This window comes from Suricata suricatta, chromosome 4, assembly GCF_006229205.1.
Source record: "Suricata suricatta isolate VVHF042 chromosome 4, meerkat_22Aug2017_6uvM2_HiC, whole genome shotgun sequence".
NCBI lineage: Eukaryota > Metazoa > Chordata > Mammalia > Carnivora > Herpestidae > Suricata > Suricata suricatta.
Genome location: NC_043703.1, coordinates 87513085 through 87532727, shown reverse-complemented (window position 1 = coordinate 87532727; position 19643 = coordinate 87513085). Strand labels below are relative to the sequence as shown.

General features: G+C 37.0%; 1 protein-coding gene across 1 annotated transcript in view; it reads right to left on the bottom strand.

Annotated features, from left to right (window-relative positions):
• Positions 1-19643, bottom strand: part of AFF3 (AF4/FMR2 family member 3) — a 525761-nt gene that overhangs the window by 166049 nt on the left and 340069 nt on the right. The window contains exons 9-10 of the mRNA XM_029938501.1: positions 14302-14338; positions 2515-2566 (exon numbers count right to left, since the gene is read on the bottom strand). Coding sequence (XP_029794361.1) covers positions 2515-2566; positions 14302-14338 — 89 coding nt within the window. The remainder of the gene's footprint in view (positions 1-2514; positions 2567-14301; positions 14339-19643) is intronic.

The following is a 19643-nucleotide window of genomic DNA, read 5'->3' as shown; positions in this document are numbered from 1 at the left end:
CTAACCTGACTTTTGTATCCTTCTGGTTGTTCTGCACCTTAATGTTGTGGGTTGAAATATTTCCCCACAAAATTTATATGTTGAAGTCCTGAACTCCAATACTTCAGAATGTAACCTTATATGGAAACAAGGCCTTTATAGGAGTAGTAAAGTAAACACAAAGCCATTAGAGTGGGCCCTAATCCAATATAACTGGTATTTGTATAAAAAGGGGAAATTTGGACACAGAGACATACACAGAAAGAAGATTATGTGAAGAAACACAGGGGGAATATGGCTATCTGTAAAGCAAAGAACAAGGCCTGGGATAACAGATCCTTCCTTCACAGAAGAAACCAACCCTACTGACTAATCGTAGACTTCTAGCCTGCAAAACTAGGAGACAACAAGGCCCTCAGTCTGTGGCACTCTGTTATGGTAGCCCTAGCAAACGAATACACTTCTCACTTAAATTATCTGATCACAGTTTTTCAACTTGATTCTGACTCAAGGCTTTCCTTTGTCTCCCACGAGCTACTCTCCCCTCAGTTTGATACATGGGCACAAAAGCAAAATAACTGATTTGTCTTAATTTTTTCACTTAACTCAAAGGACTTTTCTGACCCTAGATTCCTTGTATACAAAATAAGGATATTGTTCTTGCCCTACCTGTCTACCTAAGTAAAGCGCAAATAAGGTACTGCACAGAGAGTATAAAATGCTACACAAATCTCAGGCATCCTGAGTCACTGCTCTTTGTTCATAATACGTTCTTCCTCTTGCCCAAGTATTAGAGAACTGGTTGGAGGGTTCAAGTACAGAATTCTCCACTTTTTAAAGAGAAATTCTTTCAACGAAAAATAATATAAAAATAAAAAAAAATAAAGATAAATTCTTTCAACCTAAGACTTTCTTTTGCCATTTCTAGTTCAAGAGGCAGATGTGAGACAGATGATGGATGTGGATTGATGCTTCAAGTTTTTACCATTCTGGCATCTCCAGGGGGTTTAAAAGAAGTCCCCAAACAACATATTTATTTTAATAAGCAACTAACATATGGAAACTACTTTTTTTTTTTTTTTTTTTAGAGAATAGGCTTTTTAGAAAGCATAAGAGAAGAACTAATAACACATTAAACCACATTAACAAAACTGGGGTATGTATTAAATGTGATTTAAAATTTATAAAATTAAATGTAGGATGTTAGCAGTTTTTCGACATATTTTATATGTTGTATTGTTTTTAAAATGATTTTGTTAATGAGAATTTGGAAAATTGTTGTTTCTACAACAATACACATTTTTATAAAATTATAGAACTTATTCCCAAATAGCTTACATTCTAGTTGTTCTGAGATTCTTATCCAGTTTCAAATATTATAAGACCCAAATTTTGAAATGATTCTACCCTGTTCAGTTCTCTAGAATGCCTCCAGATGGCATTAAAACCCTTTTCCCATTTTTTATATTTTGTAGCACAAACATTTAAAAATTAGTACTATTTTAACCACTTAAGACTAGTCACATTCATTATATCATCAGAAATTATGATAGTAGAACTATTTTGAACTTTTAGGGCAATATTTCAAGAAAGACAAATGTACAATTATATCTTTTATGAAATATATTGCCCTCCTATACACGCCAAAGGATTTTCCTAGAATGAAAAACATCTTGGACAAAATAAGACATTCAATAATATTATATCACAAGACGTGATTTCTATTAAATAGTATTCTACATGCTGAGTACTATGAGCACTGGCTCACACACAGATAAATTCACAAGGTTGTCTTATAATGAGAAAACTTATCTTGCCCCTCAGAGTAATGAAAATACAGATTCTTAAGGAGCCAACGTATTACTGATTCCTGTGAAGCTAAAGTAATTTGTTAGCTTGTGAATTATTTTATTTAAACTTTGCATATAAATTTGATATCAAGTTAATTATTAAAATACATTTGAATTCTTTGAGTACTGAGAGGAAAAAGACAAAATTAGAGAGTGAGGGACACATGCCAAGTGCTTTTTCTTATGTTTTTCAAACTGTGTTTGTAAATTAAAAAACATAACAAATTTGAGATTCCAGAGATAGTCATCATCATATTTTTCACATAATTCAGAGGTGAGGTTGGAGATGGCAAGCTTTTAAAATGACATTGGTACTTCACAGGTGTGTACGACAGAATATCTCCCAGTATGTGTGAAAAGTCACATAGTTATTTAAGACAGTGCTGAAAATCTTGAACCAAATTCTAAAGGGTTTGCCTCCTTTCTCCACAATGATACACACCCTGAAATCTTATTACATTTCTATTTTATAAGGAGGAGTATTTCCATTTTTAAGATTACTCTTACTGTGCTAAAGCATAAGGAAGACCTCAAAATACGCCCGCACCCAAAAGAACCAAAAAAGACATCATCATGAGAAAGAGAACCACAGGCTTCCTTCCATTACTATTATTACTCTTAAGAGATACTGTGCTGTTTCATTCTACAGGCATATTATTTGGAGAGAAACAGGAAAGAGACTTACGATGTATTCGATGTGCCATTGTCAGGACTCTCTGGCTCAGCATCACCTTTCTCTTAAAAAGGAAGCAGAAAAAATACCAACATGTGAATTTTATGGTCTTTAAGATTTAAAAGAGATTAAATATATTTCCATGCTCCTATTAAAAATCTTTCAAAATGTGCAGCAAGAGGCTTTTAAAGCATCTTTTTATTGTCTGAGAACCAGATTTTCAAGTAATTTCTTCTATGTATTACAATTACCCAGGCATGGACCTATGAGTAGGTACTAAGGAGCTGTCTGTGAACAACCAGAGGTTCAGAGTGGAGACTGTGCCAAAAGATGAATATTTTACAGATGGAATCTGTTTCCTTCCACTTCATTTTACAGAAAATTTAAGGAAATAAACTCCATTAGCATTCTAACATGCAAGATATTTTGACCTTTGATCCCTTTTGCTAACACAACCAGGTCAGGTTCCATAAGAAGGTGGAAGAGAGAACCTTACAGAACACTGATAGATTACAAGATCCCCAAGATTTATACCCCAATGAGAGCCCTAGGGCAGCTTTTATGGACCCTGAATTAATGCAGAATAAGATATAAACCAGAAATCCTTCCAGACCATCTGAAAGTCTAGGTAAAGAAATGTTTCTGTGGTTTGTGGTCATCAAACACTTAATAGGTTTTAATTAAGGCAACCTGGAACCAGTTCACTTTTTGTAGTTTTAAAGGGCAAATTCTTCTAGCAATAGACATAATGTAATTCTTAGATCCTTGGCCACAGAGGGTTTGAACCATGCATCCTCATTTTGTAAGGTGCTTCTTTTTACTTCCTTGAGGTTAGGGGAAGGAAAGAGAAGGGTCATGACTGCAAGTGTGAGTTAGCTAGGGTTAAGATGACTGTGTGATGCTAAAAGTTGAATAAAGCCTAGAGAAGGTTGTGGGTGGTAAGAAATGGGCCTGATGGTGGCAACTTGCTTTTGTTTTGCTCTTTCAAGTGAGGCCTAAACTAGAATCTCAGGCCAATGGCACTATACGAGCCCTCTCTGTCTGCAGGTCACATTAGCTTGTGGTCACCTAGTCTCAGGAATGACCCCTTAAATGATACGATGAACATATTCCAAAGATATCATCCAAACTGAACTCAAAAGTAAACTTTATAGGGGCACCTGGGTGCTCAGTCGGTTAAGTATCCTGACTTCGGCTCAAGTCATGATCTCATGGTTCATGAGTTCAAGCCCTGTGTCAGGCTCTGTGCTATCAGCACAGAGCCAGCTTTGGATTCTCTGTCTTTCTTTCTCTGCCCACTCCCCCCTCCCCATCAGTTTTCTCTCTCCCTCTCCTCTCTCAAAATAAATACACTTAAAAGAAGTAACGTTTACAATTTCTTTTCTTTTTTTTTTTTTACAGAAAATCAAACAGTTGTGAGAAGAAGAGGCACAGTTACATAGATAGTTCACACATCTACCTCAGATATAACTCTGTTAATATGTCTACACAGTGCCAGAAAAGCCTTGAGGGATAGTCACTTTGCTAAAAAGCCACAAAATTGATTTAAGTGCCTTGATAACAAATGCTGATTAGACAAAGCCCTAGTATAAAGAAATCCATTTTGAAATAAAAGTAAACCATAAGAGACTCTTGATCTGCAGTCAAATGCTCTACCCCTGAGCTCTACCCCCTGCTAGAAGAGACTCTTAAGTACTGAGAACAAACAGGGCTGATGGGGGAGGGGGGAGGGGTGATGGGCATGGAGGAGGGCACTTGTTGGGATGAGTCCTGGGTGTTATATGGAAACCAACTTGACAATAAACTATAAAAAATAAATAAATAAATCACAGTAGAGTCAGCAAATTAACAAACTTGTTTTCAAGCTCATAGTTTGATACTATATTTTTGCCTTCCAGGCCAGTCTGTGGTGCACTTATATAGGAGACATGCAAGTCCTCACCAATTGGTTCTCGTGCTGGAAAATAACCTAATTTAATTCTTTCCAGGATCATTTTTCCACTAAGTAACTACACTCCCTGCCAGAATGCCAAAATAACAGTGGTAACACCTGTGTTACATAAGACAAACCTAAATGGAGGCTTAATTTCTCAAACATATTGATATAATTTTCCCTTTAATTTGGGAAAACTGGGATCTTTCCTGAGTTCATAGCCATCGGTAATAACCCCAGATACAATCTTAATCAAGAATGTAAAACAGCAGCTTCAAGAGTAGCAGGCAAGAGTAAACATTGCTAAAGAACTTCTGTCAAAAACCCAGGAAATCAATAATATAAACAGAGATAATTATTTGGATGTTTGAGTAAGTATGTTTTACCTTGAGCAACAATGCGGTCAGGTAATCTGCAGGCTGAGAGGGTATAGGCCTTAGTGCTCATGGGATCCGGGGGCCGCAGGAATTGTGGGCCGGATCAGCGCAGGGACAGAGCTGCAGCTGATCATCTCTGCTCTTAGCAGCACTTATGTTGTGGCAACAGGAAAAACAGAATAGGAAGGATACAGTGGGGCCAAACGGGGCATTTAGATGGTCCTAGAGAGGGTATTCTCAGCAACTTCGGTGCTGATGATGAATTCACCCTTTCTGGAGGAGAAGTGAGCTCAGAATGGAGACAGATTAAAGCTGTGTTTGTCATTCACAAAGAATAAAACATAAAATTCTCAACATCTTAAAATTTTAGGTGATGCAATTTCTGAAGTTAACTTGAAATGTTTAAGTGCCTAAGCCATTAGGAATCATTGTCTCTTTTTCAGGACCCAAGGGAAAATAATAAATGTATACTAGAAAATTCTCAACAAAAAAATTCTTAGTTGGGTGCTCAGAGATGTTTTCCTGCAGCCACCAAAGAAGACTTTTAGGGGTCACCCTGGTTATTTTAGCTGTTTTCATGATAGATACCACACTGGCCTCTGTATTGATCATTAAACTGGACATAAAAGAATGGCCTGGAGCTGTGTGGTTATTTTGCATGTGGAAATAGATTTACAGAGAGAAAAAGGGCACAAAAAATGAGTCATAAGAAACATATATCTGCATACACATGTAAATGCATAGGTATGTGTATATGTATATTATATGCATACTTTCAGTTTGATGCTCCATTTTTTTGTCTCCCTGAGCCTTTCACAGCATTTAACATATACTACATGCTTAGTATATGTCTTTTGTCTCATGACCTGTCACGAATACAGAATCCTTGCTACAGTGGAGGAAGAGGAGAAAGGTGCACTCACCACTGAGATGAATATGCAGTTTGAGGTATGAAACAGCTTGATGGTCCCAACAAGCCACTTAAAAAACTTACAATAGCTAAACTTTAAATCCAATAAATGTATTGAGGACTCAAACGTTTGGCACTCTGGCAAGCATAAAGATAAGTAATACCTAATTCATGCCCTTGAGACATGTAACCTGACTGCACTCCTGGAGTACACACTCTCCATCAACAGTGCTACACGGTGGACTAAAGACTGTTGAAAAGGGAATAAAACCCCTGTGTTAGGCTGTATTCTGCTGCGGAGGAAAGTTGCTGTACTATGATTTTTTTTTAAACTTATTTATTTTGAGAGAGACAGAAAGTGCAAGCAGGGGAGGGGCAGAGAGAGAGGAGAGAGGAGGAATCCCAAGAATCTCCATGCTGGTAGTGCAGAGCTCCAACCCACGAACTGTGAGATCATGACCGAAGTCAGACGCTTAACTGACTGAGCCTCCCAGGCGCCCCTATAACTTTTCTTTATAATGAAAGTAATCCATGTTTGCAGTACGACTTTGCTAGCTTTTGTTTTTAGTTCTGTTAGCCCTTCAACCACTATGCTAAGTGATATACTTGTTTTTAGATATAATAACTTTATACTTGTAATAATTTCTGTTATCAAAGATGAGAGATAAGGCACTTAATATGCTACCACTCTGCTTACAATTCTTACTAGTTCTATTATAACTTTTAGTGCCTCTAGTGGGTATTTATAACCTTAAGTTTAACCTTCTATTTCTTGATTAGTCAACTGCTGACAGTATCTTGTCCTGTATACTATGTGAAATGTGGAAATTCACTCATCTGTTCTTCCCTCCTGCCTTCCCTTTCTCCACTGCACACAACTCTGCACAGTTATACGTTTCCTTCTACATAGCCAAGATTTAAAATATTTATATTCTGTTCGGTAATTATTAATGAGTCACCCTCATTAATATTAATTTAATTAATAATTTAATTTCTGGAATTTCCCGTAGGCCAATTAGAAAAATCACAAACCAATAGCAGGATTTACAATATAATAATGATTAAATATTAGTCACTAAAGAACAAAGTAGTAAGACTGGATGTGTACTGAAAGGAATGTCATAAACTCGAATGAAAGCTGGTGCTCCTGGCATTTCAGTCAAATGTATTACCATTCTTACATTTCAGCATGCCACATCTTAATCTGTCTCAAGTAAATGCTATGCTTTTCCTTAAAAAATGTCCAATAGAGTATGCATTGAATGTACATAAAATGTATATGTAATGAAAGGGTACACATGAAGTTTTAAAAAAATTAAAACGAGTTAACTGTGAAAACACCTTCCAGGCCACGAAGTGGAGACTGCCAAGAAATAACTCAGAAACCTCCCCTTTCTGCCATCCCACCAGCTATCTGGAAATGGAATTTTGTGTTGCTCATTCCTTTCTTTTTTTGATAGCTTTTACCAGCCATGTATTTATTAGTTAATAAAATATTCTTCAGTTTTTTCTGATTTTAAGTTTTATATAAATGGAATCATACTGTATGCATTCTTCTGAGACTTACTTCTGTTTACTCAACGTTATGATTTTTAGATTTAGCCATCATGATGTATTGTCGCGTTGGGTTTGATCATTCTCACTGCTGTGCAGCAACTCCTTATAAGACTCTACCATGATTTTCCTACTGACTTGACTCTTGATGGACATTTAGTTATTTTCATTAGAATGAGGTCATTACACACATTCATGAACTTCCTTCTTTGTGCATGTGTTCGGAGTTCTGAGAGGTGAGGCTTATATACTCTGAACTTTATGGGAGAATCTTAAACTGGTTTCCAAATTAATTTATGGTTAAGATTTAAAAGGTCTTTCTAGGAGAAACCTAATAGGACCATAGGGAGGGGAAGGGGGAAAGAGAGTTGGGGAAAGAGAGGGACGCAAATCATGAGAGACTATTGAATACTGAAAATGAACCAAGGGCTGAAGGGGGAGGGGGCGGGGGAAGGGGAGTGATGGTCATGAAGGGGGGCACTTGTGGGGAAGAGCACTGGGTGTTTTATGGAAACCAATTTGACAATAAACTATTAAAAAATAAAAATATAAAAGGTGTTTCTAACATAATAATGTAAAATGTAATTTCATTGTGGTGTTTGGGTATCTGAGTACCAATGAGGCAGATATATTGTGCTTGCTCTCTGACATTCCCTGTAAATACTTAAAATTTTTTGTAGTATTATTTCTTTTTTTAATTCACAAAAGAAAATAACTCATTTAAAAAAATTTAAATGTTTTTTTTATCTATTTTTGAGAGAGAGAGAGACAGTGTGAGCAGGGGAGGGTCAGAGAGAGAAGGAGACACAGAACCAGAAGCAGGATCCAGGCTCTGAGCTTGCTGTCAGCACAGAGCCTGATGCAGGGCTTGAACCCACGAACCGTGAGATCATGACCTGAGCCGAAGCCGCCCGCTTAACCGACTGAGCCACCCAGGCACCCCCTCATTATTTTCTTGATACAAATCTTCTGTCTTATGTATACATGCACACACACACACACACACACACACACATTCACACACTCCTTAAATAAGTTCTCCCAGTGGGAGTCTTTTTACTCCTTTCTGGTATCTTGGATGATTATAAGTTCTCAATATTAATGTACATGAATTTTTCAATATTTTTCTTTATTTGACATCTTTTTTATTTAAAAAATATAAAAATATGTTCTATATTATTTTTTAAAGCATATAATCTTAATATTAACATTTAGGTCTTTAAAAAAATACCTGGATCAGTTTTGGTATATAATGTGGGGTACAAGTTAATTTCACTTTTCTCCCTATAGATAATCAATTTTTCAGGTACTATTTATTAAAAAGCCCATTCTTTCTCCATTGGTCTATACTATAAGCTCTGTAATAAATCCAGATTCCATACATTTGTAGATCTGTTTCTGGGTCTTCTGTTTCATTGCTCAATTTGTCCATTACTATCTTCATTACTTAGCTAAAAATATGTACTTATTTTTAATACTGGTAAGGCCAGGCTCCAACCTTGTTCTTCTTCATGAGTGTCTGAGCTATTCTTAGCCCTTTGTTCTATCACATAAATTGGAGAATCAGCTTGTCATTTTCCACATATACAAAAGTGAAATTATAAATTTGCTATCTGCTGGGTCCCACTGCTACTGTTGAGAAGTCAATTAGAATCCTAATTGTTGCTTCTTTGAAGATATTTAAGGATATTGATATTTTAAGAATTTTTTTATCTTTGTGATTTTTAGTTTAACTATAGTGTGGACCTCTTTTTATTTATCCTGTTTAATATTCACTGAATTCTTTCAACCTGTGTGGTAGTGTCTTTAAATTCTGTTAAAATTTCAGCCACTTTCTCCTTTAATATTTCCTCTGTTCCCTATTTCCTTCTGGAATTCTAGTTAAGTATACATTAGCCTCTCACTTTATTCCTTATGTTCTTTTCTTTTCTTTTTTAGGGCCAGAGAGAGTGCCCGAGCTGGGGACAGGGGCAGACACAGAGAATCTCAAGCAGGCTCCACACTCAGTGCAGAGCCTGACTTGTGGCTCAACCCCACAACCCTCGGATCATGACTTGAGCTGAAACAAAGTCAGACATTCAACCAACTGAACCATCCGGGGGCACCTATCCCTCCTGTTTCTTAACTTCCATTTGGTATTTTCCATTTCTCTAGGCTGCATTCTAGATAACTGCTTTAGTTCAATTTTCAATTTCCCAATTCATTACTTTTTTCTTCAGTGATATCCAATCATCTGCTGTTAAGCCTGACCAAAGAAATCTTATTTTCTATTTTTATTTTCTCATTTCTAGAGGTTCTGATTAGTACGTCTTCAAATCTTTTCTTTCTTTACCACATTTTCAATCTTCTCTTTTATTTTTGGAAATTAAAGTAAGCACTCTTGTTTTGTATTTTGGGCTTGGTAATTCCAATCTCTCAAGTCTTTGCAGGTGCCATCTGATTTTCATTGCTTTTGTTTATGGTCTCTTGTTTTCTTGTTCATGAGTTGTTTTCATAGTGAGTTTTTCATTTCTCTTAGAATTCTTTTTTTTATTATCATTTCCCATTTTCTTTCTTTTCTCTTTCTGGTATCCCTATTAGTTGGATTTTGACTTTTCCTCTCTGATTGATCTCCCATGTATCTTACCTTTCTTTTGTATTTTCCATCTTTCTTTTGCTTAATATCCAGAAAAAGAAAATGTTTTCAACCTTACATTCTAGATTCCAGACTTCAGGTATTTCTATTAAATTTTTAACATTTATTGACCATATTTTAAATTCTCAAGTGCTTGTTTATTCTCTAATGACTTCTTTTTCATGCCATTCTGTTCTCTTTATATTTAATACAAATAATTTCAAATTTTTCTGAAGACTGTAATGACACTTGTAATTTTTTTCATCTGTTCTTTGAATTAATAGATTGATTCCCTCAGGGCCATTCCTTCTCTTTGATGCTCCTTGGTATTCACATTTTTGAATGAAAATGGGTTGGTTAATGAAGGTAAATGGTGTCAATTTCCTGTACTGGTATACTGAGCTCTTTCCCTAACACTCCTTTGCCTTGTAGGGAAGGGCTGATTTAGAGCTCTTTGTAAGTGGACAGGGTTTGGTGCCTGGAAGACTTCATTTAGGGTTCAGAAGAAAGGCCTCAGGCAAGCTGGGAGCCCTGACCCTGTGCTCCAACAAAAGTAGGAAGCACTTCACCTTGAGTATTAGTATTTTTTGTTTCCATCTTCAGCAAACTTGACTCTTCTTTTGCCACCCATATATTTCTATTTTTAAGGTCTGGTGTCATCTAAGAATCTGTTCTGCTTCTCTCTTAGTTATCAGTCCTACTTTGATCAGCTTTTCATTTTCTTAGTAAATATACCTTTTTTTTTTATTGGTCTTTTGGATTTTGGGGGGAGAAAAACCAGACTGGATGCTCTGCATAAGAAACGGTTAGGATGGGGGTTGAGGTAATCGGTAGAGTGACCCAGGTGTTCCTATCTTGCCCCCAGTCCATGCCTATCTAGTCTTTCTTGGGAATGAGAGACAATATAGAGTCTCTCCTAGAGCTTCCTAGGATAGTTCCCACCTCTACTAGAACTTGTTCCTGTTTGTTTCACCATTTTCCTTTCTTTCTTTTTCTGGATCATGATCTTCCTTGCCAGGATTATCAAACAGTATGGTCCTTTCTGCTTCTGTTTTCCAGAAACTCAATAGAACTTCTGGTTTGTTGATTGCATTCCTTCTTGTTCTCAGTGCTATTATAGATTTATTTCCATTACTAAAGCTTTTCATTAGCTAAATACAGATTCTAAAGAAAGGGGAAAGAGGTGCTTATGCATAGTCTTCTTCTTGAACAGGACACTCTCATAACTTTTAAAAAACATAGACGTGGGGCACCTGGGTGGCTCAGTCAGTTAGGCATCCAGCTTCCAACTTTGGCTCAGGTCATGATCTCATGGTTCATGGGTTCGAGCCCCACATCGGGCTCTGTGCTAACAGCTAGCTCAGAGCCTAGAGCCTGCTTCAGATTCTGTGTCTCCCTCTCTTTCTGACCCTCCCCTGCTCACGCTGTCTCTCTGTCACTCAAAAAAAGAAACATAGACATATATAATCTATTTTAATATTTAAGTTTCTCAATGCTTAAAAAGCTTCTATTTTATAATATTAAATTAATCAGTAATTCAAAAAAATGACTAAAGTACCCATGTTTTAAAAGATTTGGATTAAAAATATTTCTGTTTAATTCACACACTCTTTTCTCTTATATATCGACATACATACTTTTTCTCATTTCAAAAAGAAACAAGCACTGACCTGGGGCGCCTGGTGGCTCAGTTGGTTAGGTGTCCAACTTTGGCTCAGGTCATGATCTTACCGTTTGTAGGTTTGAGCCCCATGTCAGGCTCTGTGCCTGAAGCCTGATTCAGATACTATTCTCCCTCTCTCTACCCTTCCTCCCTCAAAAATAAACATGGAAAAAAAAAAGAAAAGAAGAAAGCAATGACCTAAAGTGGTGATGGTTAGTCCATTAATCCACATATTTGTGTTCGGTGTCTCTAAAGTTCTGCACTTTTCGGTTTTCTACATATTTACTGGAGTCAGAATTCCAGAAATATTCCAAACAATAATGATTCCAAACCAAAAACAAAACACAGCACTGGAACTACTGGTGGCATCAGCTCTCCTAAAGTTTCAAACATGCTATAATCTATAGAAAAAGCTCAAATTTTTAACCAGTGATTACCTTTTTATGGATGTATTAGGCTTTTAGGGGATTCTTTGGAAAAAAAACCTCTCTATTCCTAGAAAAGAGGAAGCCAATCACAAATCTCCCTAGACAATGAAATGCCAGAGAAGGTACCACACAAGGCAGGTGCCACTTCACATTTCATAGAAGATGGCACCTGCTTTACATAATCTAAATTGTAGTTTAAGCATGTGGATTTATGACATGCCATAAAAACATGTCAGATGCATACAAAGTCACAATATATAATTCTTGGACAAGAATTCAAACCCACAGTGAAATGACAGAAACAACCTTCTAGGGGTCAAGGTAGTGAAATACAGTCTGTTGTCTTTGTGGTAGAGATCCTGAAATACAAATCTTGGCAGTCATTTTTCATTTAGCCATGTGACCCTGAGTTAGTTGCTGTCTTCAAAAATCTCATATTAGTCACGTATAAAATGGGGATGGTAATGCCTGACTTACATGGCTATGGTTAGGATTAAGTGAAATAACACATCAAGGCATTGGAACATAGACAAGACTCAACAGCTATTTTCTTTGTTTTTTTTATGCAAGAACTCTAAGCTCAGAGAAAGTATATTCATTTCTTGATTATGTTCTCTCTTTATTCTGAACTGTTTAAGTTCAAATGGAAGAAAACAGTGAGGAAGTAATGGCAACTCTTCAGTATGCTCTAGTTTTCTAGCATGTGCCTTAGTATGCTCATAAGGCATATGATATTGATACTGCACATCTCATGAAGGACTTAATCAGGCATTTCTCCTAATTCTTTTTCTTACCAGTGAATTTATAGTTTTCCTAGATTTCAAGTCCCTTGGCTTTTCACCACTTCACCAGTGCTTGTGCTCACAGCAAATCCCGAAAGAGGGAGGGGTAATTAAGTGATATTGCCTTTGTGTCATTATGCCATCATTCCCCTACTGTTACCTTTCTCTAGCTGTGTGTTAAAAGACTGGGGCTTCCTAACACATTTGTCTGGACATCTTTTCTCCTCAAGCCTTCTTCTTCACAGACGCTCAGTGGGTGAATCTCAGTTCCAAAGACACATTTACTAGCTCAGAGAGATTTTCATGTTCAAACATAGCTTTGTAATTGGCAAGGGGTGCTCTCAGCTGACTGGCTCGATTTGAGACTAACAATGCCCAGTCTTGGTGAGTGTGCTTTCATGACATGGACGGTATAGCTTATGCAATTTTATTAAAAAAATTTTTTTTAATTTTTTAAATGTTTTTTAAAATTTATTTTTGAGAGACTGAGAGAGACAGTGTGAGCAGGGGAGGGCCAGAGAGAGAGGGAGACACAGAATCTGAAGCAGGCTCCAGGCTCTGAGCTAGCTGTCAGCACAGAGCCTGATGCGGGGCTGGAACCCACGAACCGTGAGATCATGACCTGAGCCGAAGCCAGACGCTCAACTGACTGAGTCACCCAGGTGCTCCTATTTAAAAATTTTAAAAAATATTTTATTTATTTTTGAGAGAGAGAGAGAAAGGGGGGGTAAGAGAGAGAGAGAGACAGACAGACAGACAGACAGACAGACAGAAGCAGAGAGAGAGGGAGACATAGAATCTGAAGCAGACTCCAGGCTATGAGTGTCAGCACAGAGTTCCATGTGGGGCTCCAACTCACAAACCATAAGATCATGACCTGAGTCAAAGTTAGACACTTAACCAACTGAGCCACCCAGGTGCCCCAGCTTATTCATTTTTAATGCTCAATATGATATTAACACCAATTACTTCATGCCAAAGAAGAGAATTCAAACACTACTTCATGAAATGATAGCATTTTCTCTTTGATGATAAAGCCCATGTGTTTTATGCACTTTGGTTTCAATAAGAATATTCTTTCTTAGACATTGCAGCCTGTCTATCTCTGGAAGAGGGCATGATATCTTCATGGATTCTAAGGTCATTTATCTTGAGGTCTTCTAATTGGTTCTCCTGGCCCACTCATTTTTTTTTTTCAGTTTAGATAACTCATTAGTTGTCTTTAAAGGTTTTTTCCCTTCACATGTACCAGAGACCAACTATAATACAGCATAATGTTCCTTCTTCCTAGGACTGCTTTGAAATTCACCATTTTATGTTTAGCACCTCCTTTCCTTGAATAAAGATGGAGGAGCATTCAAGAGCACACTGAATCTTATCCATTTGGGCAGTACTTGAACAAATGGCCTCTTTTCCCTACTTGATTTTGTTTTTCAGTGAAATTCTTCTTAACCTATGTCTGTTTCATGTATCTTCCCTTCCTCACCCTCTATCTCCCACCCTCCACATATGAAGCTTTAGAGAGAAGTCTTTCTTACTTGGATTATTGTGTCCGGAAGAAACAAGTTGAGAGTCCTAAAAGAACAAGAAATATCAATTAATTATCTTATTTTGACTTTCAAAATCTAAGTTGATTATGAGGTCTACTACTGGTCATCCAGACCCTAATCTCTAATCATGACCTCTACCAGCTACTGTAATGAGAAACATTTATATCAATGTGCTGGCTACACAGTTCTGGTAAAACAGTTCACAACCATTTCCCTTTTGTGTTGTAGACATTTTGTTTATTGAGGTGAAATCCACATAACATAAAATTAACCATCTTAAAGTGAACAGTTCAGTGGCATGCAGGGTACACAAAATGTTGTACAACCATTACCACTATTTGGTTGCAAAATATTCCATCATTACTAAATAAAACTCCTTGCCCATTAGGCAGCATCTCCTCATTCCACCCTCCTCTCACTCCCTGACAACCACCGATCTGCATCCTGTCTCTGTGAATTTATCTATTTTGGATATTTTAGGGAGTGGAATCATAAAATATATGACCTTTGGTGTCTGGCTTCTTTCACTTAGCATAATGTTTTGGAAGTTCATCCAGTACTTCATTCCTACTATGGCCAAATAATATTCCATTCTATGTATATACAATAGTTTGTTTAGCCATTCATCCGTTAATGGATATTTGGGCTGTTTTACCTTTTGGCTATTGTGAATAGTGCTCCAATGAACACATTTGTGTATGCAATTGTTTCAGTTCCTGTTTTCAATCCTTTTGGGTATAGACCTACCAATGGAATTTGTAGAGCCATAGGGTAATTCTACATGAAACTTTTTGAGCAGCTTCCAAATGGATTTGGAGAGTGGTTGAATCATTTTGCATTTATACCAGCCATGTGTGAGGGTTCTGCTTTTTCCCATCCTCACCAACACTTGTCATTTTCTTTTACTTTTTAGAAATTTTACCATAGCCATCTTAGTGTGTGTGGTTTCCCACTATGGTTTTGATTTATATTTACCTAAAAACCAATAATGATGAGCATGTTTTCATGTTTTTATTGGGCATCTTATATCTTCTTTGGAGAAATATCTATTTAAGTACTTTGCCCATTTTAAACTGGGTTGTTTGCCTTTTTGTTGTTGAGTTGAAAGAGTTCTTTATATATTCTGGATACTAGACCCTTATTAGACATATGGTTTACAAATATTTCTTCCCATTCTGTCAGCTTTACTTTATTGATACTGTCCTCTAATGCAGAGAAGTTTTTAATTGTAATGAAGTCCAGTTTATTTAATTTCTTTTGTTCTTGTTCATGCTTTTGGTGTCATATCTGACAATCTGCTGTCAAATCCAAAGTCATAAATTTATCTCTACGTTTTCTTCCATGAGGTCTATGGTTTTAGTTCATATTACTAGGATTTATTTATTAGGATTTACTATATTGCTGACTTTTAATCTGACTTACTTCCCTTTAAATCTTTACTCTCATCATGTTTCTGCAGATGAGGCCGGCAACCATCCCCCCAGGGATGCTCCAACTGAACTACTGTTGTCAGTCTATATTGGTGGATGGAAAGATTACTACAGATTTCCACTTACCTGAAATGGTGGAAAGCCAGTACTCCATAGTATTTTGAGTTTAGTTACTGTTTAGGTAAACAGTGATTGAACCTGATTTTATTTGCATTTAAGTGGAATTCTAAATTTTGTATTGGGAATTCACATCCTTTTTCCTTGCAAAATTCCCTTTTAGCATGAAATATAAGGGAGAGTTATAAAAGAATGAGTTAATTGAGATGGTAGGAATATAAAATAATAAATAGTAGCACATAAAATCCAGTGGAACTCCTTTACAGTTTTAGTGCATGGGACAAAAATCCAGTGAAATAGAATTTACTTCTATTATATAGTTTAAAACATTTTACTGGAATTTTGCTCCATGAAATGTATTTGTCATGGGACAGGAAATGTCCTTTAATGGGACTTGTTGAATATTCAAACCCATGTGATGTTTTTAAAAGGAATCCTACTGGAACAAAACCAGCCAGACTGCAAGGTGGGGACTGAGTGGGAAAGTCAGGAAGGGAAGGGATTCTCACTCTGGTAAGCTGACTGAATCACACACAAACGCTTTTAATATAAATGCTGGTAATAATGAGCTATTCATCTGAAGAAAATGAAGAACCTCAACTCTCGACCTGAGATTCAGGTTTTGGAAACAGTGTATTAAGATGAAATACTGTTCCTGAAATGACAGGTTAAAGTATAATCCTCATAAGTAAATGATATGGCCCTGCTTTGGATAGTTGTTACTAAGAAGACATCCACAGTTAAATCCTTCAAATGGACTGGTATGTTTTCTACCGTTTCTAACTAATTTAGAGTTTATATCTGAACATAAACTAATGTTAGCTTTCATATGTGAAAAGTACTTTGAGTTCAAGTTGACTCCTCTGAGCCATGGGTAGATTTTGACATTTTGAAGGTGTCTTGTACTAGAGAGGTAAATACTCACTCACCATCAAATAGACAAAAATGATAATAGAGATAATTTTCAGCATTAAGTTCATTCTTAAAAGAAAAGTAGGAATTTTCATAAGACTGTTTGCTGACACTCTTGGGAAATAACTCATTTTATTTCTTGGTGCATGTTAGATACCTTAAAGCTCAGATGGAGAGGGAGGAGCCAAGATGGCGGAGAGGAAGAGAGCTCTGTAAACTTTGTCTGCCCCATCTATTGAACTGAGAAGGACATTACTCTCATCTGCAAGAGTGGAAGGAGAAAATGCGGACTCCAGAAAGAAGAGAACCTCAAAGATACCTGAATATATTCTCCTGAATCTCATCCTTACCTCTCCCCTCAACTGGTCATACACTTTTAGACTGTCCACTGTCCTTTGTTGTCTCTGACCCCCTTTATTTTTTTTTCTTCTTCTCTTCGTCTCTTTCTCTCCATTTTCTTTCTTTTCTTTCCCCCTTTTAATGTGTTTGTGTGTTTGAGTTTTCTGTGCGTTTGTGCTTCTGTTCCCTCTGTGTTTGTCTGTCTGTTTTCCTTTGTAGGGCTACACCAAGAAACAAGCCAAAGTGTGCATGATGGTGAGTCCCAAATATTGCTGAGTAGGGAAATAAAATATTCAAAGGCACAACAAGAGAAACTGAGAGACACCATTAAAGGAATATTTCCTGAAACGACAGGCCCTGAACAGTCAATAAGCCTCCTTTAACAGAGAAATATTAACAGGTACACAGTGCACAACGAGCTTTCTAAAGGTGACAAGAGACAGAAAACTAGCAAAAATGACAAAACGAAGGAACTCTCCCCTGAAGAACCTTCAGGAGGAACTCACAGCCACAGAACTGCTCAAGGCAGATCTAGACAACATACTGGATCAAGAATTTTAAGAACGTGTCATAAAATTAATTGCTGGGGTTGAGAAAAGCATCAAAGAGTCAACTGAGACAATGACTAGGCATTTGAAAACAGGTGTGATGAGTTAAAAAAGGCTATAGAAGAGGTGAATAACAAATTGGAAGCAGCCGCCTCAAGGATTGACGAGGCAGATAGAAGAATAGGTGAATTAGATATAGTTATAGCAAAAGAAGAAGCTGAAAAAAAGAGAGAGAAATTAATCCAGGAGCAGGAAAGAAGAATTCGAGATCTGAGTGATACAATCAAACGGAACAGCATCCATTTCATAGGATTCCTGAAGAGGAAGACAGAGAGAAAGGTCCTGAAGGGATATTAGACCAAATTATAACTGAGAATTTCCCAAACCTGGGAAAAGAAATAGACATTCAATTTCAAGAGGCACAAAGAACCCCCTTAAGATGTAATTTGAATCGGCCTTCGGCATGATATATCATAGTGAAACTGGCAAAATATAAAGATAAAGAGAGAATTCTGAAAGCAGCTAGGGAGAAAAGGGCCCTCACATACAAAGGGAAACCTATCAGAGTGGTTACAGACCTATCCAATGAAATGTGGCAGGCCAGGAAGGAATGGCAGGAAATCTTCAATGTGATGAACAGAAAAAACATGCAGCCAAGAATCCTTTATCCAGCAAGCCTGTCATTCAAAATAGAAGGAGAGAAAAAAGTGTTCCCAAATAAACAAAAATTGAGAGAATTCATGACCACCAAACCAGCCCTACAGGAAATCCTAAGAGAGACTCTATAAGGGAAATGTTGCAAAGAATACAAAGTGCCAGAGACACCACTAGAAACATGAATTCTAGGGAGAACACAATGACTCTAAACCCACATTTCTCAATAATAACACTGAATGTAAATGGACGGAATGCTCCAACCAAACGACACAGGGTAGCAGAGTGGATAAAAAAAAAAACCCATCTATTTGCTGTCTACAAGAGACTCATTTTCGACTGGAAGACACCTTCTGGTTGAAAGTAAGGGATGGAGAAATATCTAACATGCGACTAGAAGCCAAAAGAAAGCTGGAGTAGCCATACTTATATCAGACAAACTGGACATTAAATTAAAGGCAGCAACAAGAGATGAAGAAGAACATTATATAATAATTGCAGGATCTCTCCATCAGGAAGAGCTAACAATTATAAATATCTATGCACCAAATTCAGGAGCGCTCAAATACATAAAACAATTAATCACAGAAAGAAACAATCTTATTGATAAAAATGTGCTAATGGCAGGGGAATTTAATACTCCACTGACAGCAATGGATATATCAATCAGACAGAAAATCACCAAGGAAAAAATGGACCTGAAAGACACATTGGAACATACGGAACTGATAGATATATTTAGAACTCTGCATCCTGAAGATAGGAAATTCACCTTCTTTTCAAGTGCACATGGCACATTCTCCAAGGTAGATCACATACTGGGGCATAAAGCAGCCCTCCACAAGTATAAATGAATAGAGATCATACCATGCACACTTTCAGATCACAATGCTATGAAACTTGAAATTAACCACAGGAAAAAGTCTAGAAAGCCTCCAAAAATGTGGAGGTTAAAAACCACCCTACTAAAGGATGATTGGGTTAATCTGGCAATTAGGGAAGAAATTAAAAAATATATGGAAACCAACAAAAATGAAAATACAACAATCCAAAATCTCTGGGACGCAGCAAAGGCAGTCCTAAGAGGAAAGTATATTGCAATCCAGGCCAATCTCAACAAACTAGAAAAAGTGCAAATCCAAAATTTAACAGAGCACCTACTGGAACTAGAAGGGAAGCAGCAAGCGCACCCCAAACCCAGCAGAAGAAAAGAAATGATAAAGATCAGGGCAGAAATAAACAATATGGAATCCAAAGAACAGTCGAGCAGCCCAATGAAACCAAGAGTTGGTTCTTTGAAAAAATAAACAAAATCGATAAACCTCTAGCC